Source organism: Balaenoptera borealis, assembly GCF_965194805.1.
Source record: "Balaenoptera borealis genome assembly, chromosome: 2".
In the NCBI taxonomy this organism is placed as follows: domain Eukaryota; kingdom Metazoa; phylum Chordata; class Mammalia; order Artiodactyla; family Balaenopteridae; genus Balaenoptera; species Balaenoptera borealis.
The window spans coordinates 36,126,794-36,152,254 of NC_138867.1; the positions used below are offsets into that span (position 1 = coordinate 36,126,794).

The following is a 25,461-nucleotide window of genomic DNA, read 5'->3' on the forward strand; positions in this document are numbered from 1 at the left end:
AAATGTGTTGGAGGGAGGCAGAGATTCTAAGGCCAGGAGGTTAGAGAGATTCCAGTAAGCAGCTCTCAAAACTCTCAATCCCTGGGGAGGCGAGGAGAGGACTGGCTGTCCTTGAGCCAGTAGGTTTTGCTCATTTCTGAGAATTCTTGGGACAACAGCTCTGGTTGGCAGGGGCCCACTCGGTCCTTCTGCCAAAGTACACAGAGCATGTGGTCCTCCCCAGCTGTAACTCTAGAGTCTAGACCAACTGAACAAGAGGCAAGTTTGTAATGTCACCCTTAATCAATCAGAACGTTAGAAAATGTGATTAGCAGTGGGAGTTTTTGGCTGAGTTTTTCTCCCAAAGAAAGGAAAAAAAGAAACCATTTTTGTACCCTGATAAGATGCTGTTGAAACATTCTTGATGAAATCAACTTTAATTAGGAGTTCTTAGGACAGAACCTCAAATCAGTTTGTAGTCATCCAACGTACAGATGAGGAAACTACAGCCCAGAGATGTCCAATTACTTGGTCACGATCTAATGAATTAATGCAGAAGTAGGTCTAGAACACGGCTCCCCTTATTTCCAGACTAATGGCTGTTCCATTGTACTGCTGTCCTTGAGTTTGGTTCAATAGCTTCTAGTTTTTCTTCTAATCAAATGAGGTTGTATTTGCAATTTCTGTTCTTTGTCTTTGGTGCCTCAAGGTTTCATTTTATGCAAGTCTGGCCGTACAAGTAAAGACAAAAAAAACCCACTACAAAGCAATAAAAGTTTATAGAAAACTATTTGCTTTCCGGGCAAAAATTGAAAGAAGAATTCTTTACCATGAGAAAAGGAGAGTAGAAGAGATTACTGGTTTTTCTTATGCTTCCAACTAAGGCTTAGCTCTTGTTTTCAATTTTTCTTGTATTTCCTCAAGTTTTCTCAGACACTGTCTCAGTCTAATGAATTTAGAATCCCTTGACAAACCTCCAATGTCCTCATGACCTAAAATAGGAACATTAGAATTTCTGAGCACTATTTAAAGATCAGGAGGAGGGTTGCATGGCCCACCAAGGTTTCTTCCATTATGTTCCCATCTCTAAGGTGGATACTGTCCCAAATCAGAATGAGATGGTAGAAATAACCCAGGTCTTGGAGTCTGGATTTGAATCCTGTTCCTCCATTTACTAGCTGTTAAACTTGGACAGGTTATTTAATCTCACTGAGGCTCATTTTCCTGGTTTGTAAGTTGGACAAGTAGAACCAGATGGTAATGCAGGTCTGACCTTCTGCCTTTAAACTGTACTGACCTATCCATACCTCACATAGTCCATGTAAGAGGAAGTTTTGGACACCCTCGCCATGTGCACATCTCCTCTTACTCCCCTACCTTTTCACATCATTGTTTTTTTATCACCCTGTTTTTTCTGTGTTTGCCTGACTCCTTTCCTTCTGGCTCTGTCTCCACTATTGGTTCAGGGCTTGCCTCTCACGCTTGAAGAATGGTTTTGCTTCTTTAGTGTTTTCACTTTCAGTACACTCACAAGCATACTTTTTGATACTCTTTTTCCCATTGTCAGTAGGAGTTTTTGGCTGAGGTTTTCTTCCAGGGAATGGAGAAGAAGGAAACGATTTCTGCACATTGATAAGAAGATGCTGTTGAAGCACTCTCATTGAAATCAACTCTAATTAGGAAATGTTAGGACCTAACCTCAAATCAGTTTGTAGTCTTCCAACATACAGATGTGGAGACTGCACATTTCTGAGTGGGTCCTCACCCTTTCAAGGTGTAGTCCCGGGAATCCACCCTGGTACCTCTCAGCTTGGCTGGCCTCCCACCAGTTTGCCCTGATCCCCTCCAGAGCTGTCAGAAGGCTATATAAGAATTAAAACAAACTACGTTTATGAAGTACTCACAGCACTGTCTACTACGAACTAAATATGAAAATGCTAAATTCTTTTATTCCTTAGGAATGAGGATTATGGCCACATGCTACTTGAGCATGGTAGCCTAGTGTCAGGGACAGGGCTGGTGAGAGGAGTAAGAGGTTAATGAGGAATGTAGACAATGGTGGGTCTCATTGCTTCATTGTTGCTTCCAACTCATTAGTTCTGAGATGGTCCTACTTCCCAAATGATAAAAAGATGGTACATACCCAGTGCCCATCAGCTGTACACTAGGGATGGGATTATACTGCCGTGAGCATACTGATTTTTTTCTCCCACAATTCCTTTCATCTGAATTGTCTCCACAATCATTTTCTCCATTGCATTCCAACTTGCTGGCAATGCAGCGACCTAGTCAAGAAACAGCAACATTGACAACAAATGGTCATTTAAGAAAGTATTTGCTGATTTGAAACATGAGTACTTTAAATTTCAAGGGAAGGTTGAGGGCAAGTTTTCATTATTTTTGATAAAAATTTAGGAAATATGGAAATGGAATGACAAACTGATGTTTTCCCTTATCTTTTAGGATTACAAGAGTCAGGATATAATTATTTAGTCACTATTGAGCTCATTGTCTTAAATAAGAGAAATAATTCTGGAATCCCATTACCATTACAGTGATCTTGCTGCAGAAGTCATGTTCTGTAGGAGAAAATTAACAATAGGCTCAGAATTTTTTTTTTTTTTTTGATTCAGGATAACAGACTCAAGGTCACTGTTTTTTTCAAAAAACCTATAATTTCACACACACACATCTACTGGTACACATAACAACGTGGCTGAATGTCTGAAATTTTATGTTGGGTGTGAAATAAGCCCAACACAGAAGAGTCATGCCATTTGAATCCTTTATCTGATGTTCAACTACAAGGAGAGGGATTAACTGGAAAGAGGAAAGAAGGAACTTTTTGGGTTTATGGAGATTTTCTGTACCTTGATTGGGGGTTGTTTACATGGGTGTATATATTTGTCAAAATCAAATTGCACACTTACTATCTGTGTATTTTACTATACATAATTACTACATATTTTAATCTAGATATTCACTGTTTATGATTACTGTTAATTGTTTCACTGCATATAAGTTAATATATCTAATTATTTTTTTGGACAAATTAAATGCCTAGGTACTACAGTATTAGGTAGCAGTTTGAGTGAATTTAGAAAATAGTACCAACTCCATGTACCCAGACAATTCCCTTCCTTTTTAAACTTGATGAGTTTCATAAGGATCCTAGGAATCAGTATGTGCCTATATATTACTGAAATTGAAATGTTTTATGTACAATGACAGATACCCCTTCTCCTGCCCCTCAGCCTCTTGCCTATAGTCAAGGATGCTGGCATCTGTACCATTACGTACAGGTCTCACTGACAATGATTAAATGTTTTACTCAGGATTATCTGCTTACCTATTTTAAATTGTGATCAACCTCTCACTACAGCTATGCATGACTATTTGGACTAACTGAAATGCTTGGGGAAATTGGGTATTCTGCTGAATTAAATTTTTGTACTAATAGGGAGTTCCCCAGAAAGTACTTAGTTTTTTGGTTAATAACATTCAGTAAGAAGGTAGAATGTAATGAAAGTAATTAAGTCCTCCTTTGATTATTCAAAATCTTGTATCGAGACCATTATTATAGTTCTGAGCATCATAAACATACAAGACTGAAAATACAGAGGGAATTGAATTCCTGTCATTCCCAAGATATAACCTGAAAGATGCTCTGTTTTTAAAACAGCACATCTCTAGTTTTTCTGTTTGCTTTTCTTAGGGCAGAACAGAATGGGTAATTTAGTATGCAATAGAGAGGCTTTTCCTAAAGAAAAAGAAAGGACAAATATTACAGTTTTTAAAAGTTTTGAACCTAGCACTCACAAATTTGAACAAAAGCAAATTTTTGATACAGTTACATTAAAAAATATCCCATTTTATCAGGTGGAGGTAGGGGTACACATGTAAGGTACGGTTCTCATTAACCTAGGTTTGTGATCAGGGTACCAGATATGTTAGGAATTCTATTCATTTGGTACTTCCCGGGATATTAGAGAGGATTTATTAGCAAGGGTGGGGATGAAATCAAGAGGAATTCTCTTCAGTGATGTTTAGGAATGGGTGACAGGAGTGATATAGGTCTGTGATGGGACACAGCTGAGAATGATTCCAGGCCTTGGAAACACAATGGAATAGGAAGCACAAGGGGAGAGAGATTGTAAGCCATAAATATATCCTATACCAAAGAAGGAATGGGAAAAATGAAGGGAAGTTCGGATAGTACAGGATTTGGAGAAGTCAGCATGCTTTAGCCAGCACATGCATATATATCTTTACACCTGGAACTATGTAGTCATTTGAATTGTACATGATTTTCCTATTTACTTGAACTGATTTGTGTTACTACAATGGTATATTATTTTTATAACTAGTTGCAAATTCTCATCTTTATGCTTAAAGTTACAACTTTGAGAGAGGAGTTGGCATAGTGCATGGGGATTATTCTCATGGGTACTTCTCAAAGATCCATGTATACATTAAAGTAATATATTTAGTCTTGGGGGACTCTGAAGATGCAATCATGAGAGAGGAAAGGAAAGATAGACATTTTTTGATGTTGTTGTTAATTGAGCCAAACATCATTCTGAGTATCCTGAGTCAGACAAATAATGGTCCATTCAACATTTTATTCCCTTTCAGAGTGGCATTAGTGGATGTTTTTAGGAGAGCACAGTGATATATCATCTTCAGTGGAATATTTAACAACCAATAGGCCATGGCACCACTCAATCAGAATGGATTCCAACCATATTTGTGCCAGGGATTAGCTAGTTAATGGTTGGATCCTGGGAAGATCTAGGGATTCTTGGTGAAGGGATCTGGACAGTAGGGCAGAGGTCACTAAGAGACCTCAGGGTAGCAGCTGCTTACCAACCATTACAGATGTATTTCAACAGTTCAGTTTATATCACTAGTTATGGACATATTGCTGATGAAGTAGAGATCAGTTGTGCCTATACCACTAACTTTCCTGAAATCTCTCATTATGAATTGTTAGCTCATGGATGTATCTAAAGCCTTCTCAAACTTGTGGATATTTTTGGTCTAAACAAAGCTCTTTTGTAATAAATTTCATAGATTTATCGTCTGTTGAATAAAAGAGTTCTTCCTGGTAATCTGTTCTAAAAACTACCCTTCAAGGTTCAAATAGCTATGCTTCAGTTCTAAATTTTTATCTTAATATTCTGGTTATAATGCTAAGGTCTGCATTCCCCTGAGCCATTGCCATCAAGATTTTTCTTATATTCCCTCTTTTGTCAATATGTGACATGACCTTATTTTTGTAGGCATAATGTCTATCTCTCTACCCAGGTCCCACCCTCACATCTCAGGTTTGGGGGATGAGGCACAGAGGGAAAACCCTGGCACCAGCATTCCTGCCTGACATTCAGAAAAGATTGGCAAAGCTGAAGGCAGGAAGCAAGGAGTAAGAAGAGAGAAACATTAGACCAAAGTCTGGGGTCAATTTTTTATAGGAATTTGAAATCTGCTATTTAGTTCTAAATACTTTTCAGTGTATCTCAGAGTACACAGAAATGATGGGATTTTAGTCATCTGAACTCTAATTTTAACTTTAAATTGACTATTTATATAAGAAATCAGTGAACTATGGCCCATGGACGAAAACTGACCTGCCACTTGCTCTTGTAAATAAAATTCTATTGGAACACAGCCATGCTCAATTGTTTATCTACTGTCTATGGCAGCTTTGATGCTAGGATGCCAGAGTTGAATAGCTGCTGCATAGACCGTATGGCTAGCAAAGCCTAAAATATTTACCATCTGGACCTTTCCTGAAAAAGTGTGTAGAAATCTCATCTAGACTGTTCAAAGTGTTGAGCTTTGGAGAGCCATTAATCAGCAAGAGAATACATAGATTAAGCGGTATATTCAAAATTTGATTATAATCTAATGATACTTAAATATCAAAATTTACAAATCTGAATGAGAATTGGACTTGAAGGGAACGTTGCCACCATTTAAATCATTTTCAACTTCCTCTTCTGCCAATTACCTTTGGAGTCGTTCAATGGACCACACCAGAAAATCTGTCACATCATCTCTAGTCATCCCCTTGACATACTATCTTAACTTTAATATTCTTATCTTAATAAACTATATTAAAATTTTAAAAATCTGTCACTCCTTTTCAATTGCTTATTCTGATTCTAGATTTGTGCTTATTAATAGCCGATTTTTAAAAGTATCTGCCTCTTCCTCCGTTTCCTCCTCCTCATTCTCTTCCTACTGCTGTATCACAGTGTCGGAACCTGGGAGTGGTACTTGATGAGCACATGAATCAAGTAAGTGGTCAAGATGATTATAGCTTGAAAGCTGTAATTTTACACATGAATAGCATGTAATTGGGAGCATAACACCCCTGTCACCACAGGCTTAAAATATGGTGGGACTTCTCTATCATGACTTTCACTGGGAGTCAATTGGAATAAATTTATTTAGTCATTTTTAATGAAGACTGAACATTTTCCAAAAGTACATTACCACTGTCACAGCGGAACTTATTCTTGCAGTCAACGTCTTCAATTTTGCAGAGCTTAGATGGGATGCATGGTTGAAAGGTCATGAGGGGCTCAGTACAGGGTTGTCCTCCAAACTGACTGGGGCGCAAGATGGACCTAACTTTAAACTGAAAGAAAAGGAGAGAAAGGTGAGTAACTGAGGCTGGGTCAAAGCCAAAAACTATCTAAGAAAACTGGGCTTCTCAATCACAGTAGTGATTTTTCCTATAGTGGCGTTTGCTGAATTAAATAATGACTTTTTCCATTTCTATTATTGTGTGTCCTTAGGGAAGTCAATACCTTTTGGATCTCACTTTTCCAACCAGTAAAATGAGGAACTGGGATAAAAGATTTCTTAAGAGTTCTAACTCCGAAATCATATGATTCTAAATTGAATAGAAATCAAATGCACACATATTTACTGAGCATGTCCTGAGTGCAATAAATCTTCCAGGTAATAACAGTAGCTCTTTTATTCCTCAAACATAGTGTGACGTGATAAATGTGAAAGGATTTGGGGGCTCTTTTGCACGAGGAAGTCACCATGGAAACCAGGGCTGACACATTCTCCACACTTTAAAAGATTTTAAACAGGCAGTAGTAAAACAAAGAGTCAGAGAAAGAAAGAAATAGGACAGGATTAAAAAGTACTGACTTTGAAGTCAGAAAAATCCAAGTTTGAAATGAAGTCTTCTAGTGGTGTATTATTGGGCAAATTACTTAACCCCTAATGAGCTGTAACGTCCTCATCTATAAAATGGGTAGAAAAACAATGTGATGTGAAGTTTGAATAAGGTGATGTACATAAAGGGCCTAGAACAACTTCTCTCAGAGAGTGGGTGCTCCAATAATGAGTTCTTTTTACTTCCCTAATGTCTGAATGCTTAGCCCCTGACCTGACTGGGGTTCACATGGGCCAGTGTCCTTACAGGAATGAGCTTGCGATGGGTAAATATTGCAGCTGGGAACAATAAACAAATAGAGGGACTTTCCCATGGGGAGAGGGAAATTAGAGGAAAGGCAAGGAGTCATTTTAATTAATGCCCCTCATTTCTGTCTGACTTTAAACCTTGGACTGAAATCCCCATTTTTTAGCACTTGTTTTTGCTTTGTGAGCTCTCAGAGGGCACAGGCAGTGGAATTCAGAGCTGGGCAACTGCAATACCAATTCTGGGGGGAAGAACATTTTTTTGGTGTTCACATGACGATAAACCATGCAAAATGAATCCTCCCTCCCCCCAAAATGTTGCTAAATGGAATTTTCCTTCAGTGGAAGCTGGGACAGTTTATTTTCAAATATTGGAGAAATCCAGCATTTCTATGACTGTTGAGTCTGTCAGGGAATTTGAGAACTTTACTGTGATTCCGATTTCCTGAATATACCCACATGTCACCTACCTGTTTTTCAACACAAGGGTCACAGTCTGACCACGGTCCATAATCTCCCAGGAGGCAATTGATAGGACAAGTTTGCCAGTTACATTCTCTGGTCTCCCGCTTGGTGCAAAGCTGGTCGCAAAAGTTTTCCAGATAGTACTGATTCACAACGATTTGTCTGTAACAGTGAGGAAAAAGCTGCTTAGAATGAGTGTATTAATCGTGGCTCCAGCTCCATAAGAAAAAGATCATTGACTCAATTATAGTGAATACAAGGAAAGAAGGTTTTCATGGAAAATCAAGCAGTGTGGCATATGTGCAATTCTTACCACTTACTGGAACTCAGCACTGGGTCCATAATTTGTTGGGCCCTGTGCAAAATGGAAACGGGGGGGCCTCACGTTCAAAGCTTATTAATAATTTCAAGAAAATGACTGCAGAGCATTAAGCCAAGCACAGAGCCCTTCTCAGTGTGCGGTCCTGTGTGACTGCACAGCTCACACGTCCATGAAGCTGGCCCTGACTGAGTTCCTGGAAGGGACTGAAAGGGAAAGAAAAGGAAGAAGAAAGTTTCTGCAAATTGCTTAAAAGATGACAACACAGGGTGATAAATACAATGATTGAGATAGAGCCAGAGTGCCGTGGGCCCAAAGATTAAAGGAGAAAGTGACATGAGAGATACATTTTGAAAAATTCATGTGAATTTCCCAGGCAAGAAAGTGAAGGGCATTCAGAAGGAAGATCATGTGCAAAGATTAGAGGTGGAGGAGTATGACACGTCCATGAAGGAACTTGTGGGACGGACCTGAGAAGTGTATAATTGAGAGGGATGGAATATATTGTGGTACTTTATTTGGTAGGCAGTAGAGAGCTACTGAGGGACTCTTGAGTAGAGAAGTATTATAAACAAATCTGTTCTTACATCCTTCGTGGATGGTTTATTGGAACAGTCAGTTGGTGATTTAATGACACACGACATATGTAAAAATAGTTTTCTAAAATAGATCTTAAAAAAGTGCTGTAACAGTTAAAACGCATTAAATATATGCCTTTTTCCTCCAAGTCATGTGTGCATCTTCACGGAATAGAAATATCTAACAGATTTAAAGAAACTGTGGGGGATGAGTAGTCTGAATTGATGAAAAGGCTGAATTATTAAATGTTATCAAGTAAACACAGTTTCTTGCCTTCTGGTCCATGACAACAATCAAGCTAATAGCTAGCAGTGCTCCTCAATTGAGGTCCTGTTAGACTCAGTTGAATGAGTAGAAAATTCTCTATAATTAACTCTCTAACTTTAGGCAAGCAGAGTTATGTGCTGATTGAAAAAAAGCCTGAGTAGTGATTCTAAGTAAGTTAGTCAACTGAAAATATTGCACAGATTCTTAATTAAACTTCTTTGAAACACCTCAGTTTTTATGGAGAACAAAAGTAGACTCCATTTCAACCTTATGTGGAGAAGACCTCAAATTCCATCCAAATTCATGAATTCTTTTCAAAATTTAAAAAAAAAAATTTGCGGATTATACTCTGCAAAAAATTATACTTTTAGATATATATTTTTTTTCCCATCGCTTAGTGTGGCACTTTTGATTTTGCTAACTCTGTCCTTGAGGTTTCACAGGGCACAGAGAAAAGCTACAAAGTCCACACCCACCTCTGTCTGGTCTGGGTTCCAGAATTGCAGGTTTTGGAGCAGCTGGACCACTGAGTCCATGGGTAATGATCACAGAAACAGGCTTGGCCCTTGTCAATCAGAGCACTCAGCAGGATGAAATATAAGACGGAGTGTCTGGCCATGCCTGGAGAACCTCCAGACCCTGAAAAGAAATGATAGAAAACATACCAAACATCTGTGAGGTAAAACTTTACAGGTCATTCTCAGTGACAACCTCAAAAATGATCTTAGAAAACATCTTGCCTTCCTTAAGGCAAAGTAACACCCGTAAATTCACATGCTTATGAGTATAAATGTTATTTCTAAAGATTTTTAGGGTGGACATTCCCATAGTTACAAACCCCAGTACTAGTAAGTTTCTCTGAACTGTTGGTGATAGGCTACAAGACAAACTATGTAGTATATATTTGTATCTCATTTCATTCCTAAATGGAAATTTTTATATAATCTTATACTTTTCAGAATAACTGCTTATTGTGTGTGGACAGTGCCCTCAAGTACTACCTAGTACTACCTTTCCGTTTTTCATACTTTTCGGGGCCTGGGGAAGGACTTTGGAACCCTTCTTTTTGAAGCTCTATTTACTTTTCTGGCACCTTGGAAGCTTGTTAAAGAGAGTTCACTGCCCAACTATCTCTACTTTTAGAGTCGTAGAAGTTAGAGCTGGAACGGATCTTTGAAACCTTCAGATTAAACTCCCTCATTTTATGGATGATGAGACTGAGGCTTAAGCAAGAACAAAGGTGGAGACTACGTGACAAGTAACAGCCCAAGACTCCTCATTCTTGGATGAAATGCATTCCTTCATTGAATTTCTAATAACGCTAACTAGTGTTCCTGGAGCATCTAGATGCTTGGAACTCCACTATCCAGAACACAAGAGGGTTTATTCAGATGTGGCTGAATGCCAGAGAAAACTTGGACCAGTGGTTCCTCATGTGCTGTGGAGCCTTGAGGATCTGTGTGTTATTGGATGGAAATTGCAAAACCATTATCTGCCCTCCCAATATTGCCATTTTGATTTTTGTATCTCTAACAGAACACACAACATGGTTAAATATGTACAGAAAATGCTGCTGTAATTAGTATAGTAACTTCCATTTAAAGAAATATTAAGAGAATGCCATTCACCTAATTTCTCTGTGTCTCAGTTTTATTATCCATAAAATAGGAATAACACTTTTACCTTCTTCACAAGACTTTTGTTAGGATTCAGTAAGAAGAAAATTCATGTAAAGTGCTTAGAACAATCCTTGGTATAGAATCATCACTCAATAAATATTAGTTTTTCAAAAGAGTAGTAACACTTGAGTGTTTCAAATTTAATTGTAGCTATCGGTCATGAATTTTTCAAAATTATGGGCTCCTCAAATTACAGCAAGAATCATGTGAAAATTGAAAATATGTTTTGATGTTAAATAAGACTATTCATGTTTAACATGATTTAGAAATATGGCTTTAGTTACTTTTCATCTTACAAATAAAATCAGATCCCTGACCATCTTTTTTGAAATTACAATTTCCCACCAGTGTTTCCTATCTTCCTTCACTGCTTTATTTTTCTCTGTTATTCATACCTTCCTAATATATAAATTACTATGTAACTTAAATAAATATCTCCTCTTTCCTTTCTCCTTCTTCACTAGAATATGAACACCATGACAGTTGATCTTTTTTGTCTGTTTTGTTCATTTCAGCATTTAGAAGAATGAGACCAAGCATACCACGTAATGAATAAATGTTGTAGAATTGAGTCTAGTAAACAGTTTAGAAATGGGTTTTGATGAAATCTGAATAATGTAATTTAAGTCCATAATTACAGCCACTTCTGTAATATTATTCTCAAAATTTCTGCCAGATTAAGGATATTTCATAGACTAGAAATGAACTTGTCTGTTCAGTTGTCACCCATTGTTTCAGCAATAGCATAACTGGTTTATTTCTAGTTTGTTGTAATAGTTGATTGAAATAAAAAACGAGATCTCTTGAGATTCAAATTTATTTTTAGAACACCATAATATATTAAGTTAGTCTGCCTCTTATTTATTTGATAATAGTTATTGTGTTCTAAAATATATAGAAATGCATGAAGAAGAAAATCAAGATGATTTATTATATAACCAACCAGAAAAATTCTGCTGACATTTAAAAAATACATATAATATATGCCTGCATTTGAAAATTTTAAAAAGAACAGAAAGAAAAATGTAACACCTGAGGTCTCTTCTACCTATAGCCAGAACCTCTTCCTACACATAATCAGTTTTCTCTTTTTATAGGTAGCAAATGGCGGGAAAATTCTTCCACACATCCCCTTACACATATACATGTATGCATGTTCTTTAAATATATACACAAAAAAGAAGTATGATGTATATTACTCTGTACTTTGTTTTTCACTTCACAATATGTTTTAAAGATATTTCCATATTAATAGATCTACTTCATTTTTTTTTTTTTAATAATCTACTTCATTTTTTTAAAAAAAATTTTATTTATTTATTTGGCTGCATTGGGTCTTTGTTGCTGCACTTGGGCTTTCTCTAGTTGCGGCGAACAGGGGCTACTCTTTGTTGCAGTGCATGGTCTTCTCATTGCGGTGGTTTCTCTTGTTGTGGAGCACAGGCTCTAGGCACACGGGCTTCAGTAGTTGCAGCACACAGGCTCAGTATTTGCAGCATGTGGGCCCTAGAGTGCACGGGCTTCAGTAGTTGCGGTGTGTGGGCTCAGTAGTTGTGGCACATGGGCTCAGTAGTGCTGGCTCACAGGCTCTAGAGCACAGGCTCAGTAGTTGTGCCGCAGGGGCTTAGTTGCTCCATGGCATGTGGGAATCTTCCTGGACCAGGGATTGAACCCGTGTACCCTGCATTGGCAGGCATATTTTTAACCACTGTGCCACCAGGGAAGTCCTATCTACTTCATTATTTTTAATGACTGCATAGTTTTATACTGTATAGATGTATTACACTGAATTTAACCATTATTCTAACTGTAGACATTTAGTATACATACATAATGCAATAAGCATCTTTATATTATATCTTAGCATACTTTTGTAGTATATCCTGGGACCAACAAATATTCCTAGAAGTAGAATGGCTCAGTCAAATGATATGAATTTTAAAATATTGATAGATTTTGCCAAATTGCCCTACTGAAATATGGCTCCCTCAAAAGTCTCAGAGGATGAGTTAAAATTATATTTTAATGTTACTTTATGTTTTTTTATTTGGATGAAAGGATACTTCAGTTAAAAAAATGTCTCCTCATTTTATACATCTTCATTCAAGCCAAGAGTTTGAGATCGGATATAAGAATTGTTTCTCTAAAAAAAAATTTTTTTCTCCATTATGCTCAGAAGTTAGAGCATTTCTTCATAATAAATCGGTAAGTATTTAAATTTTTAAAAAAATTTTAATTGAAGTATAGTTGAACTACAATGTTGTGTTAGTTTCTGGCATACAGCAAAGTGATTCAGTTATATATACATAACTGAATATATATATATATATTTACTCTTTTTCAGATTCTTTTCCATTATGGTTTATTACAGGATATTGAGTATAGTTCCCTGAGCTATACAGTATGACCTTGTTGTTTATCTACTTTATATATAATAGTTTGTATCTGCTAATCTCAAATTCCTAATTTATCCCTCACCTACCCTTTTTCTCCTTGGGTAACCATAAGTTTGTTTTCTATGTCTGTAAGTCTGTTTCTGTTTTGTAAGTAAGTTCATTTGTATCATATTTTAGATTCCACATATAAGTGATATCATAGGGTATTTGTCTTTCTCTTTCTGACTTACTTAACTTAGTATGTAAGTCAGTAAGCATTTTTAAACTGTCCTACAAGCTCAGAGAAAAATGCTAGAATAAAAGCAACTAAATCCACTGACATATGGCTGAATATACCCTTCAATTTAAAGTGGAATTGACACACATTTGAGTATCCATTGAATGAGATAAAAAGAAATAGAATTCATTATCATTGTCTGGGGAGGGTAGAGAGAAACTGAAGATGCTCCCCATGATTTTTATCCAGGCTTTTTTATCCAACTCATAGATAAGCTGCTACGGCCCTAAGCTATTTCAATCATAAAAAAGAGAGGCTCCTTTAAAGACCACTGCACTTGCCTGTCAATTTTATTTCACTGGTATGTAACTCACCTTTTCTGGTTTTCTTCAGCAGCACAGAACCATAGACTTTGGGACAAGAGTGTCCAGAAATTAGGCTGTGATCAGACCAAATACATAGTATGAGTCCTATACCCTATACATCGGACCCAAGTTGAGATTGAATGGTTTTCAACTACCTTCAGGGCCCTTGGGAGCTGAGGCTCCTAAACAATGTGAAGTTTCCCTGTTAATCACTAGACAGACCACCATCCCATCCCTCCACCCCCAAATTGGGATCTTCTCATATAGGAACTGCTTCAGCAAGGAAACTTAAAAGAGGGGTTTTTGTTGTTGTTTGTTTTTCTTATTAAATTTTGAACAGATAGATATTTTCCAGAATAATTCAATTGTAGAGAAAACAAATTCTTAAAGTATTTTTTGGAATCAGCTTGAAAACAATAGGTAGAAGTTGAATTACAAGAGATTACCAGTTCTCAATTCTCAGCAGACGCTATCTGTTTTAACTTCCAAAAGCTTGAAAAATATAGGGGGATTTTATTCCAATTATAATCAAAAACTGCAAGAACAGAACTCATGTAAAATATTCTGATCTCTTCTTTGGCTATAGTATTCTGAGACAATTTGGAAAATGCTAAAATGAAGATGGTAATGCCAAAGCTTCTTATTTGTGGAGATGCTAATAAAAGAGCTAATTGGTAGCTTCTCTTTTTATAACATTTTATTGTTATAAGGAAAAATTGTTTTATGTTAAAATGATAATTTTCATTCAAATAAAAAGAATTATTTCTCTTATTTTTTTATTAGCATAGTCCAGCATCTAATATCAAATGCTTCCTTATTTATTAATTTTCAACATCTCTAGGCATTTTGAAGATATCTAAAATTTCATGCAGGCATTACACCCATTACCATACAATTTTCTTATAAACATGGAACAAAAAGAATGTTCAGTGAATAGAGGAAGATAGTTATGAAAAATCTTCCACTGCAGTAACATAGTAGAAGAGCAGCAGTTCTGCAGTTTTCTCATAATTGTCATCCCCTCTTGAACTCTAAAAATTAGTGATCCCATTGAACCATTGAAGATGGCTTTTGTGAGCATTTGGAGAATTCTAGCACAGGATGAAATCCATTTTATTCTGACCTGTCACCTTCCCACGTCCTTGACTTACATGAATGATTTGTCCCTAAGGCAGTTCAGCACATCTTACCCGACAGGTTCAGAGGATGCTCTAGTTTGCCCCCAACTGCAGGTTCTTCCTTTCCATCTTCTTGTAAATGTCTTGAATCTCTTATTTCTTATTTTTTCCTTCCACACATGCCCTGGAAGCTCAAGAAATTATATTTACCACTGCTAGGGCAGGCTGGGGAGCTCTGGCACATGACTAGTCTTTGGCTAAAGGGTATGTTTGTTTTACTTTTAACTGTAGCTTAGCTCATAGAAAAACTTGATTTCACCAAGACAGCTCTCTGGAAGGACACTTCTTTAAGAAATATAAATATTTTGGTTCTTTTGAGGATTAAGCAAAATAGTTATATCTTATATTAAAAGAAAGACAAATGGCTGTAAGCTCTTATGTTTTTTCATGCATGAAAGGGTAAGTCTGTTAGAAACATGATCTATGATTTTGAAATATTAAGAATACAAAGGAGATCATTATGTCACTCACCTTAAACAGAGTTTGTGGTATCCAGGGAACTAATCTGCAATGGCTAAGGAAACAATAGGTACTCACAGTGAAAAGGGTTTATAAGACAATCCAAACAAGTCTTTTTTCCCCATTGCTAACTAACACAAGGTCATGTCCCAGAGATCTAACAACACCTAGAGTGCTGTTAAAATAAACATTCCCTAGAAACTCTGGACTTTGCAAGTGATCACTTCAATCAGCTGTAACCCTGCAACTCTTCAGAGTGAGATATTGCACAGGGTCCTGATTTTTCAATGATTTTTCCCATTCAAGGAATATTGTAATAGGTATTGCTACTGAAAAGTTTCTGACTTCATTTCGAAAACCTTTTAGAATAAATTGTTTAGGGCTTCCCTGGTGGCGCAGTGGTTGAGAATCTGCCTGCCAATACAGGGGACACGGGTTCGAGCCCTGGTCTGGGAGGATCCCACATGCCGCGGAGCGACTGGGCCCGTGAGCCACAATTACTGAGCCTGCGCGTCTGGAGCCTGTGCTCCGCAACAAGAGAGGCCGCGATAGTGAGAGGCCCACGCACCGCGATGAAGAATGGCCCCCACTTGCCGCAACTGGAGAAAGCCCTCGCACAGAAACGAAGACCCAACACAGCCATAAATAAATAAATAAATAAATAAAATATTAAAAAAAAAAAAAAAGAATAAATTGTTTAAAATTGCCTTCCCCTTTAGGAATTTGTCCATTTAATTTAAAAAATATAGATTTTTTCTTATTATATAATATTTATTGAGAAAGATTTAGAAAATGTGGAAAAGTATGAAGAGGAAAAGTAAAATCATTTTTTATAAACAGACAAAACCACTATTAATATTTGGAGTAAATACTTCCAGTCATATAATATGTATGTGTATGTGTCTCTCTGTGTAAGTATACACATTCAAAGGAATGTGTATATATATATATATATATAAAATATAAAACATGATATATAATTTTGTGACAGCATATATTTTTAAAAAGATTTAAATGCACAGAATTTATCACATTCCACAGTTTATAGAACCATATCGTCATTGGTCTGTGCAAGACCTTTTACTTTATTTCACTATTTTCCCCCATGATCTTGTTTCATTTCTTTTCCCAGATTAGTTATGTGTTAGTGTATTTCATGTTTGTCCTTACATATGATTATTTAGATATATGCGCTTATATCCTAAAAATACAAAGTATCATTTTCCATGTGTATTTTTGTAATTTACACAAATGGTATTTTGCTAAAAGTTTTATTTGATTTCTTACTTTCTTCAACATTATGCTTCTGAGACTTATTCAGTGTAAATCTAATGGAACACAGACATTCATTGTATCAACTACATTTTATTTATCCACTCTTTTAGCAGGTATTTTTGTTGGCTTCAACTCTCTGCAGTTATAAACACAATTTGCTCTTTCCTTGTGAACCTGTGAGAAAATTCCTAAAGACTTCCAGGTTGCTCTTCAGAAAAACTATACACGTTTACACACTTACCAGCAGCCTATGTGGACTTCTTACTAGCATGTTTTGTTAGCCAACCTACTGATATTACCTCTGATGCATGTAAAGTGGTATCTCAGCTTTGTTTAAGTAGCATGTCTCTGATCAGTAGTGAACTTCAGTATCCCATTCTCACCAGACATTATGGCTTTCTGTCTGTGAATTAACAATTCATATTCTCTGATTATTTTCCTATTGAGCTCCTTTATGCTTTTGTTGCCTGATTTTCAGGTGTGCCTCGTACATTCTAGATATTAGTGTCTTGTAAGATTTGGATTTTACAGATCTCTCTTCTCTCAGTCTGTCACCTAGGTGTTAGTTTTATCTACGGTATCTTTGATTGATGAGAGAATCTTAATTTTAATGTAATTTAATTTGTCTATTTTTCCCTAATAATTTTTGCTTTGGATTGTTTTTCTTTTGCTTAAGAAATCATTTTGTTTAAGAAATCTAAAGTCACAGATATAGTCCTAAATTTTCTTCAGTTAATCCTATAGTTCTATATTTCAGAAATCCTCTTTAGTTCTCTATAGTTACACTGTATTTTTATAAATGGTATAAGGTAGAATAAAGTAAATGAAACAAAACCCAAAACACTTGTAGTTAATATCATAGTTAGTGGGAAAATATTGAAGCTTTTCTTCCTAAGGCCAGAACAGAGATGCCCGTTATCACCACTTTTATTCAATACTGTACTGGAGATCTTATCCAGTGCAACAAGAAAGGAAAAAAAAGGTATTACACTGAAAAGAAAGTAAAGAAAATGGTATTACTTACAGACAGAATGATTGTGTACATAGAAAATCCAAAAAGAGTTACAGATACATATTAGAATTAACAAATGAATTTAGTAAGATTACTAGATACAACTTTATTACAGAAAAAATTATTTCTGTATCCCAGCAAAACCAAATAAAATATTTAATCTGGAAAGACTTAAAATAGCAATGGTCAAATGGGTTCTTTACATCTAATGACAATTATGATTCTATGAAAGGTTCACAGTATAGCTTGAGATTTGCTAATATGGGTAACTATGCTAAGGTGAAGTGAAACAAAATAGTGCAATAGAAAAAAAGGAAAAAAGAAAACTAGGGATTGAGAATGTGGAGACATATTTTACTCTTGATTCTGCAATAACCAGCTAGGTGACTTTCCACAAGTCACTTTACTTCATTGAAACTGTTTCCTTATTTGTAAAATAAATGTTATTCAAACTTTTTTTCAAAACAGTAGAAAACTCCTTTAAAAATACTAATTATATCCTTAATATGGAAAATGGCTAAAACAAATATTCTTCAGAAAAATTAAACTTTCACCAAGTGGCGGGGAGTGATTATTTCAGTGGGTATAAAGATTCGTAGAAGCAGAGCAGGGAGGCAGTACTCCAAGATAACATGCTTTAACATGCATGGTAGTAACTTACCCAAGACCAAAGCAAGTCAGACCGAGAATACAGGTCTGTTTTCTTTCTCCTATACTGTACTGAGACTTTAAAGATTGAAAATTTCAGCTAGGAAGGAAGAGTGGTGCGCTGCAGACCTGTGTTGAAGACACTTGGGGCTGGTGTAGCAATTTCACCCGTGAGTATCTGAGACAATAAAGATGAGAGAAAATATTTTAGGACTGAGCAAGAAAATATATCCTTTAAGTGTGTGTACTTCTTCTAGTTGGTTCTCTGAGTCCCTAAAATTTAAATACATTTTCCCTCAGGTCATGGAGTTAAGGGAAAAATGCTAAAAGTCAGACCCTGGAGAGGCAAGAGTCAGGAGCCAATAGGATGAGGCTAAATAGGGTTGTTAATTAACGTGGGCTGTGAGAAAGATAGAGAAGTGAAAAGGTGTGTGTCATGGCACAGGAAAAACACAGGTGGAAACAGCTGAAGGCAGTATAGAGGAATTCTTGAGAGGGAGTGCAAATGTCTGTGACCCAGAACTGCCCTGGCATCAAAGGAGAATCTAGCATCTTTTGATGCTAGATTAGAATCTAGCATCCAAATACATCCAAATGATGTATTTGGCTTCTCCATCTTGGGTCCTCATGAATGGTTATATGACACATCCCACTCAGGATCCTTTTCTAGGGTAGGGATTGGCAAACTACAGTCAGTGAGGCTAATCTAGCCTGATGCCTGTTTTGTAAATAAAGTTTTATTGGAATAAAGTCACAGAATTAGTCATTGTCTATGGCTGGTTTTGCACTTCAACAGAAGGGTTGAGTAGTTCTAACAGAGACTATACAGCATGCAAAGCCAAAAATATTTACTATCTGGCCCTTTACAGAAAAAGTGAACCCTACAGCCCCAAAGGGAGAGATTTCTGGTCTGATCAATACAACCACAATATCCAGATGGCTTTGGGAAGCAGAAGTAGACTTACTTGGGTCTGATAAATGGATGATTGTTCCAGAGCTAGGAACTGAATGCTTGTGTACAACTGTGTTTAGGTCTGCCTCTGGGTGAGAATATGAGTGCTCTGTAAACAATATTTGGACGCATGCTGCTGAGAAACAAAACATACTATGAAGGTTGCCAGAGCTGTTTAAGCAATGGCAGACTTTCTAAAATGTTGGCTGGTGACATGGAATACCTTTTCGTACAAGATGCTCCATATTTTCATAATGTAGAAATTTGCTAGTGAGCTTAAAGGTAGACTGATCGGTAGAAAAGGCTTTAATTGTAAAGGAAGAGAAGGGTGTGGGAAGGACCCACAGGAGGAGGAGCCAGGACATGGAAAGTTAACATGGAGCAATTATCATTTTTCCAGAAGGAGAATATGTATTCTGTTAAAAATCTTTATGCCTGTCCTAATGATGACAGATTCACATCCAAATGGTATTTTCAGCCACGAAAATAACCCCAAACGTAAGATAACGATCAGTGGAAAGCTGCTGATTCTCTGAAGGCTTTTTCATATGCTAAATAGTCACATGCCAACTTATCATTATAGCAAAAATACTATAATTTCTCATTAGAGCCAAGACTAGAGCCCCGTCTATTTCACAAGTCCTTTAGAGTGTACTTTGTCAGTCAATGTGTGCATCAATAAAGTGAAATTGCAAATTAAATTATTTCACTCGGGGAATCATAGATCAAAAGTCTCAAATGGAGAAAATAGAAGTTGGCTTTGGACCTCAGCCTGCCACGATCTTTTTCTCTTTTCCTTTGCTACTAAAATTATTAGAATAGTCTAAATTAACTACATCTAATTTCTTACCATCTACTCCTTATTAACTTCACTACTTGCAATCTGGGTTATAAATACAACCAGCCTAAAGAACTATTCTCTCAATGCCCATCAGTAACCCCCTAACTGCCAAACTGAATGACCACTTCTGAATCCTCTGTTGGCTCCTGGACATGGTACAATACGTCTTTTTCTCAGGAAATTTCTCTCTTTCCTCTCTTTATGATTCTCTTTCTACTCCCACCTGGAATTATATCCTCAGCCTCTTTTCTTTCATAAGGCGTTTTATCTGCTTCCATGTCATTACCTATCACCTTTGTGTTGATTGCATCTTGTCCACCAATCTCTGTATTCTAATATTCGTTCACTAATAGTATCCAAATAGAACATCTTACCACAATGGTGACATTGACATTCTATCTCCCCCACTTCCTCTATTCTACTAGATGCTAAATTCTGTAACTGTTACCTCTGAAGTGTCTCTTATCTATGCATTTCCCATCTTTTCCACCTCTTCACCATGTCTACAGCTACAGCTCCACCTCGAGAAACAATGAACTCATACCTTGAAGATCGCATCAGTGGCTTAACTGTTCTCTGAGCCTTAGGACTCTTCCTCTAATTCCTTCTGAACTACTCTCTGACAGGTTAGTCATTCTATAGCTCACCTCCCAGTGGCAAAATACGACTCAAAATCTCAATGTTGCTCTTTTCAAAAGACTGTTCTAATACCTAACTTTTAAAGCCTTGAGCAATTTGATCCTACATTACCTCTGTAGACTTATTTTCTCTCCTTTCATTCATATTCTCCATCATCCAGCTATATTGGATAACTTGCTGTTCCTTCAAAATGGGGTACAGTTTCTCCTACCATTGTATTTCTTTCTTGAAACTTTTTTTCCTCAATTCCAAATTCTGAAATATTAGTGTATTGTGCATCTGTTCTTCTAAGGCCATTCCAAATATGTTTCCTTCTTAAACGTTTCTACATTTTATAGACATTTTTGCCCTTAAGATCAGGTGCTATATGATTCCTTCATCCTTTTTTGTAACCTCTTATATGAAACTCATCAGATATTGCCAGGTATTATGATTATTTGTATGTTATCTCCTAGTCTCTCTTACTCCATACAATATATTCAAAGCTTCCTTAATGATGGGACCTGAATAATATTCATCTTTGTAATTGATTAACATAGAAGTTAATTCTTAATTGAGTTAAGTTGTCTGTACACAATGAGTTTGCAAGAAGATTGTTGAATTTTACATTATGCATTTAGATACATGCCCTTAACTAAAATTCACCATGTATGTTCTCACTCTTTTGGCATAAGAAGCAACAATCTTTCCTGCAGCAAAGTGCTCCAAGAATTGTTTTTATTTACATGCTGAATTATTGAGTGATGCATAATGACGATACTAAATTGAATAAAACCTTTGGTGATTCTTTGGAATGTAAAAAAAAAAAAAAAATGAAATACTAGTTAGGCTTCTAATCTAAAACTGGTTTAACAGACTTGTTGTTGCCAAGGGGTGGGGGAGGGTTGGATTGGGAGTTTGGGATTAGCAGATACAAACTTTTATATATAGAATAGATAAAAAACAAGGTCCTCTTGCATAGCCCAGGGAGCTATATTCTATATCTTGTAATAAACCATAATGGAAAAGAATATGAAAAAGAATAAAAAAAAAACTGGTTTAACATATAGATATCTATGTAATAGATATGTATTTTAAGATAAAACAACTCAAACCTCTGCAAGCTTTTGCCCCTTCTAGAATTATAGAGAAACCTGGATTAGATTTCAATGCAGGGCCTTCTGGAAAAGGGCAACAAAAAAAGCTGATTGAGATCAAGCAGGTCTTGCCTAAGCTTTTGGGTCAGCTTCCTAGTTTTCTTCTTGACCTCTAGTTGTCCCATGCATCTTCACCACTGTTACCAAGATAATTTTCTGTCTTACTCAGTTTGGGCTGCTGAAACAAAAAAACCATGGGCTGGATGACTTATCAACAACCGAAATTTATTCCTCACAATCCTGGAGGGAAGTCCAAAATCAAGGTGCCGGCAGACTGAGTGTCTGATGAGAGCCCACTTCCTGGTTCATAGGTCGCCGTCTTCTCTCTATAACCTCACATAGTAGAAAGGGCAAGAGAGCTCTCTGAGATCTCTCATAAAGGCACTAATCCCATTTGTGATGGCTCTATTCTTATGACCTAATCCCCTCCCAAAGGCTCCACCTACAAATACCATCACATTGGGGATTAGGTTTCAACATATGAATTTTGTGGGGACACAAACATTCAATCTACAGCATTTTCCTAAAGCTCCACTATGACGAAAATAACAATCTAATATTTGAGTACCATTTTATGGCTTGCAAGATACTTTTCAAAGTACCATAAGAGTAATATTATCTATTCACTTATTCCAGTCAATCCATAAATATTCACTGGGCACCTGTTATACGCCAGACATTATGTTGAGACTTAAAAAGATGAATAAGTTTGGTTAATTCTTTCAAGAACTTTAGTTGAAGGAAAATGATAGTTGGTTAGAAAAAAAGGAATATGAGGAGTATGGAAAATTATAAGAAACCTGTCACAGAAATCATAATCTCCCTTGCACATGCATTCACTTTTTCTCTTGTCTTTAAGTCATATACACTATAATTACCACTATTATTATTATCTAAAGCCTTTTATTCACTCATTCAACAAAAATTTACTGCAAGGCATTATTCTAGGCACTTGAACAGTGAACAAATCAGAAAAAAATATCCTGCCTTCATGAAATTTGCAATCTATTATGCAGAGGATAGAGAAAAAACCCAAAATATATATGCAAATTATATAGCTTTTTAGAAGCATTTATTTAATATTTATTAAAATATTGTAACTTCAAAAAATGCAGGTCATTCTCTCTGCCACTATTTTCTCCTGCTCCTATGCTTACTTGGAGAAAATCTGTCCATTCTTATCTCAGAATATCAAATTCTCTGGGCCCTACTGAGTTGGCTGCAGGTCTCATAATTCTGCCTCTTAGACACAGCTGATGGGCTAGGATTGGGCATGAGTCAATTGGATTTCACGTACCAAGGCTGGGGATTGAGACTCAGAAACTCTAGTTAGATATAATGGGAAACTTACTTAAGTCATATGCAAATAGAAGCAAGAATGTGTTTCTGCAGAGATGCAGAGAGTAAGAAGAATGAAGTGGGAACTTGAGAAAGTGAGCCCAGGGAGTGTAAATGTTGTCTGTCATGAGGCTCAGCACTTCCTTCCCTTGCATTCCATAAAGTACGCCTCTTCCTTTCAATAAATTATATATTTTTTTGCTTATGATACTTTGAACATATTTTTGTTACTTACAAACAAGTGATCCTTAACTAAGATAAATTTTGTGATTTTCAAACAATTGCAATTTCCAGCAATTTCAAAAAAGATATTTGAACAACTATATGATGTACACTGCACAATCAGAATGAACCCTGTCCCGTTCATCCAAGCCATGTATCCCAGTTGATGTCAGCCCTGCGCCCTGCCCACAATTAAGTCAATGGTGCATATTGCCTGCTTTCTACAACCACCAGCATTGTAGAAATTAATAAATCCGTTAAATATTTACTAAAAATGATTTACTCTATTTCCTAGGGCAGCGTGGAAAGAGGAAGCTAGAAATTGGATAGCTTCCTTCAGGTAGAGCCATCTAGGCTCAACCTACAAGGTGGAAGGGAAGAGGCTAAGAAAGAAAGGCCATCCAAAATTCGGGTATGGCTGTTGAGAGAGCTGAGTGGGCTGTATTGAACACTGTTTATCTTCAGGGTTGTGAGTAGCTAATGATTAAGGCAATAATAACGAAGAAAGACGTGAGGTCCTTGAGATAGTTCTTGCAAAGCGCTTTGAGGGAATATTTTTATTCTGAACACTGACGCTGTGGAAAATTACTGAAAAGCTAATGGTAACATCGATGTGATCCTCTGGGCATAGGGCAATAGCTGAAGCATGGAACAAAGAAAGAAATAAGTCCAGGTAAGAGATCATTGGGATCACTTGTCTAAGTTTGAGGCTGCGAGGCAAAGGAAGAAATATTGTGCTGGGGCATGTATAAACATTTCCAATTTTTAACAACAGCCTAAGATAAAAGGCAATGAGAGACAGAGCACATCCTCTCTTTGCGATTCGGATCACACAAATAAATATCAATTTTCTTCAAGATCTTTAAGGGAGAAGTTGTTTTAATCAAATGCTTGGAAGTCTAACAAGGCCATTAACAGGACATATACAGCGTTTTACACCAGCAGTGGAAGACGGCAGTTCCTGATTGCCCTTCTACATATCACTAGGTCTGTGGCCAAAGAAGAGAGGAAAATGAAAGAAATGGAATGAATTGAAGTGTTTAGGGAGATGTTGTGTGTCTGAGTCCAATTACCAATGTTGTGGCTGGACCAGCCTTGTGGATCTTATTATGACTGAAAGATGCCCTTCAGCAATAACCATCAGGAAACTTTGAAAAAATAAAGCTTTATTACTTACAGAAACTGGAAATCTCACAGCACCACACCTGGAGCCGCACAGTGAGGTCTCGGGTAGAGAGAGAGTGCAAGAGTGAGTGACCAAGCACCTGGGGTTCTTCTTTTATTGGGGTCAAGGGTAGGGGCCTAAGGTTTCCCTGGCTCACTCTTTATTGGTGAATTTAAAACATAAGAGCGGGAATTTAAAGTTTGGGGAGGGAAAAACAGTGGCCCAAAACAAAGGCAGCTCAGTGGGGAAGGTGACCTGCCTCTTTATCTAGTCATGTGACTGGCAATGTGTTTATTCAAGATAGCTGTCTTTGAAGTGGACGACTTTTGCAGTGGATGCCTTGGCAATCAGAGCTTCAGTCAGGCACCTGCATTACAAAAAAGAAAGAAAAAATGAACAAAAAAACCCCCACAACTGTCGGGGTTTGCGCTACAGGAGGTCACTTTTTAAAATAACTAAACTCTGATGAATACTTGTATTTTTTTTAATAGGTAATGACAAAAGACAGTCTTACAGTGATAAAAAAACTCAACTTCTTTTGACATGGGATACTATGTGATACAAAGACAAGGAAGTTTCTTAAACACTTGAGAAAGTGAAACTGATTATTTAGCTGTGTTTATTCTATGACTCAATAAAAAGCCACTTTTTCTTACCAGTCTATCAAAATTTGATTTTAAGAGGGTTGATAATGAAGTCAAATTATTTCCAAACCCATTCGCAATTTGGAAGTATTTTAAAAAGCCTGTTTCCAGGTTCATTTTGGAAATATTCCTGGAGTGCCACCTATATGTTAGGGAATGGGCTCAACCCTGAATATGATTGTAACTAAAACAGATATTGCTCTCATGTGCTTACTTATAGTATACTAGGCAAAACTGATATTA

General features: G+C 36.7%; 1 protein-coding gene across 1 annotated transcript in view; it reads right to left on the bottom strand.

Annotated features, from left to right (window-relative positions):
• Nucleotides 1-15,401, bottom strand: part of C6 (complement C6) — a 79,813-nt gene extending 64,412 nt beyond the window's left edge. The window contains exons 1-5 of the mRNA XM_082379623.1: nucleotides 15,359-15,401; nucleotides 9,529-9,691; nucleotides 7,893-8,049; nucleotides 6,478-6,622; nucleotides 2,123-2,264 (exon numbers count right to left, since the gene is read on the bottom strand). Of these exons, the coding sequence (XP_082235749.1) occupies nucleotides 2,123-2,264; nucleotides 6,478-6,622; nucleotides 7,893-8,049; nucleotides 9,529-9,671 (587 nt within the window). The 5' untranslated portion in view covers nucleotides 9,672-9,691; nucleotides 15,359-15,401. The remainder of the gene's footprint in view (nucleotides 1-2,122; nucleotides 2,265-6,477; nucleotides 6,623-7,892; nucleotides 8,050-9,528; nucleotides 9,692-15,358) is intronic.
• Between the last annotated feature and the right edge of the window lie 10,060 nt (nucleotides 15,402-25,461).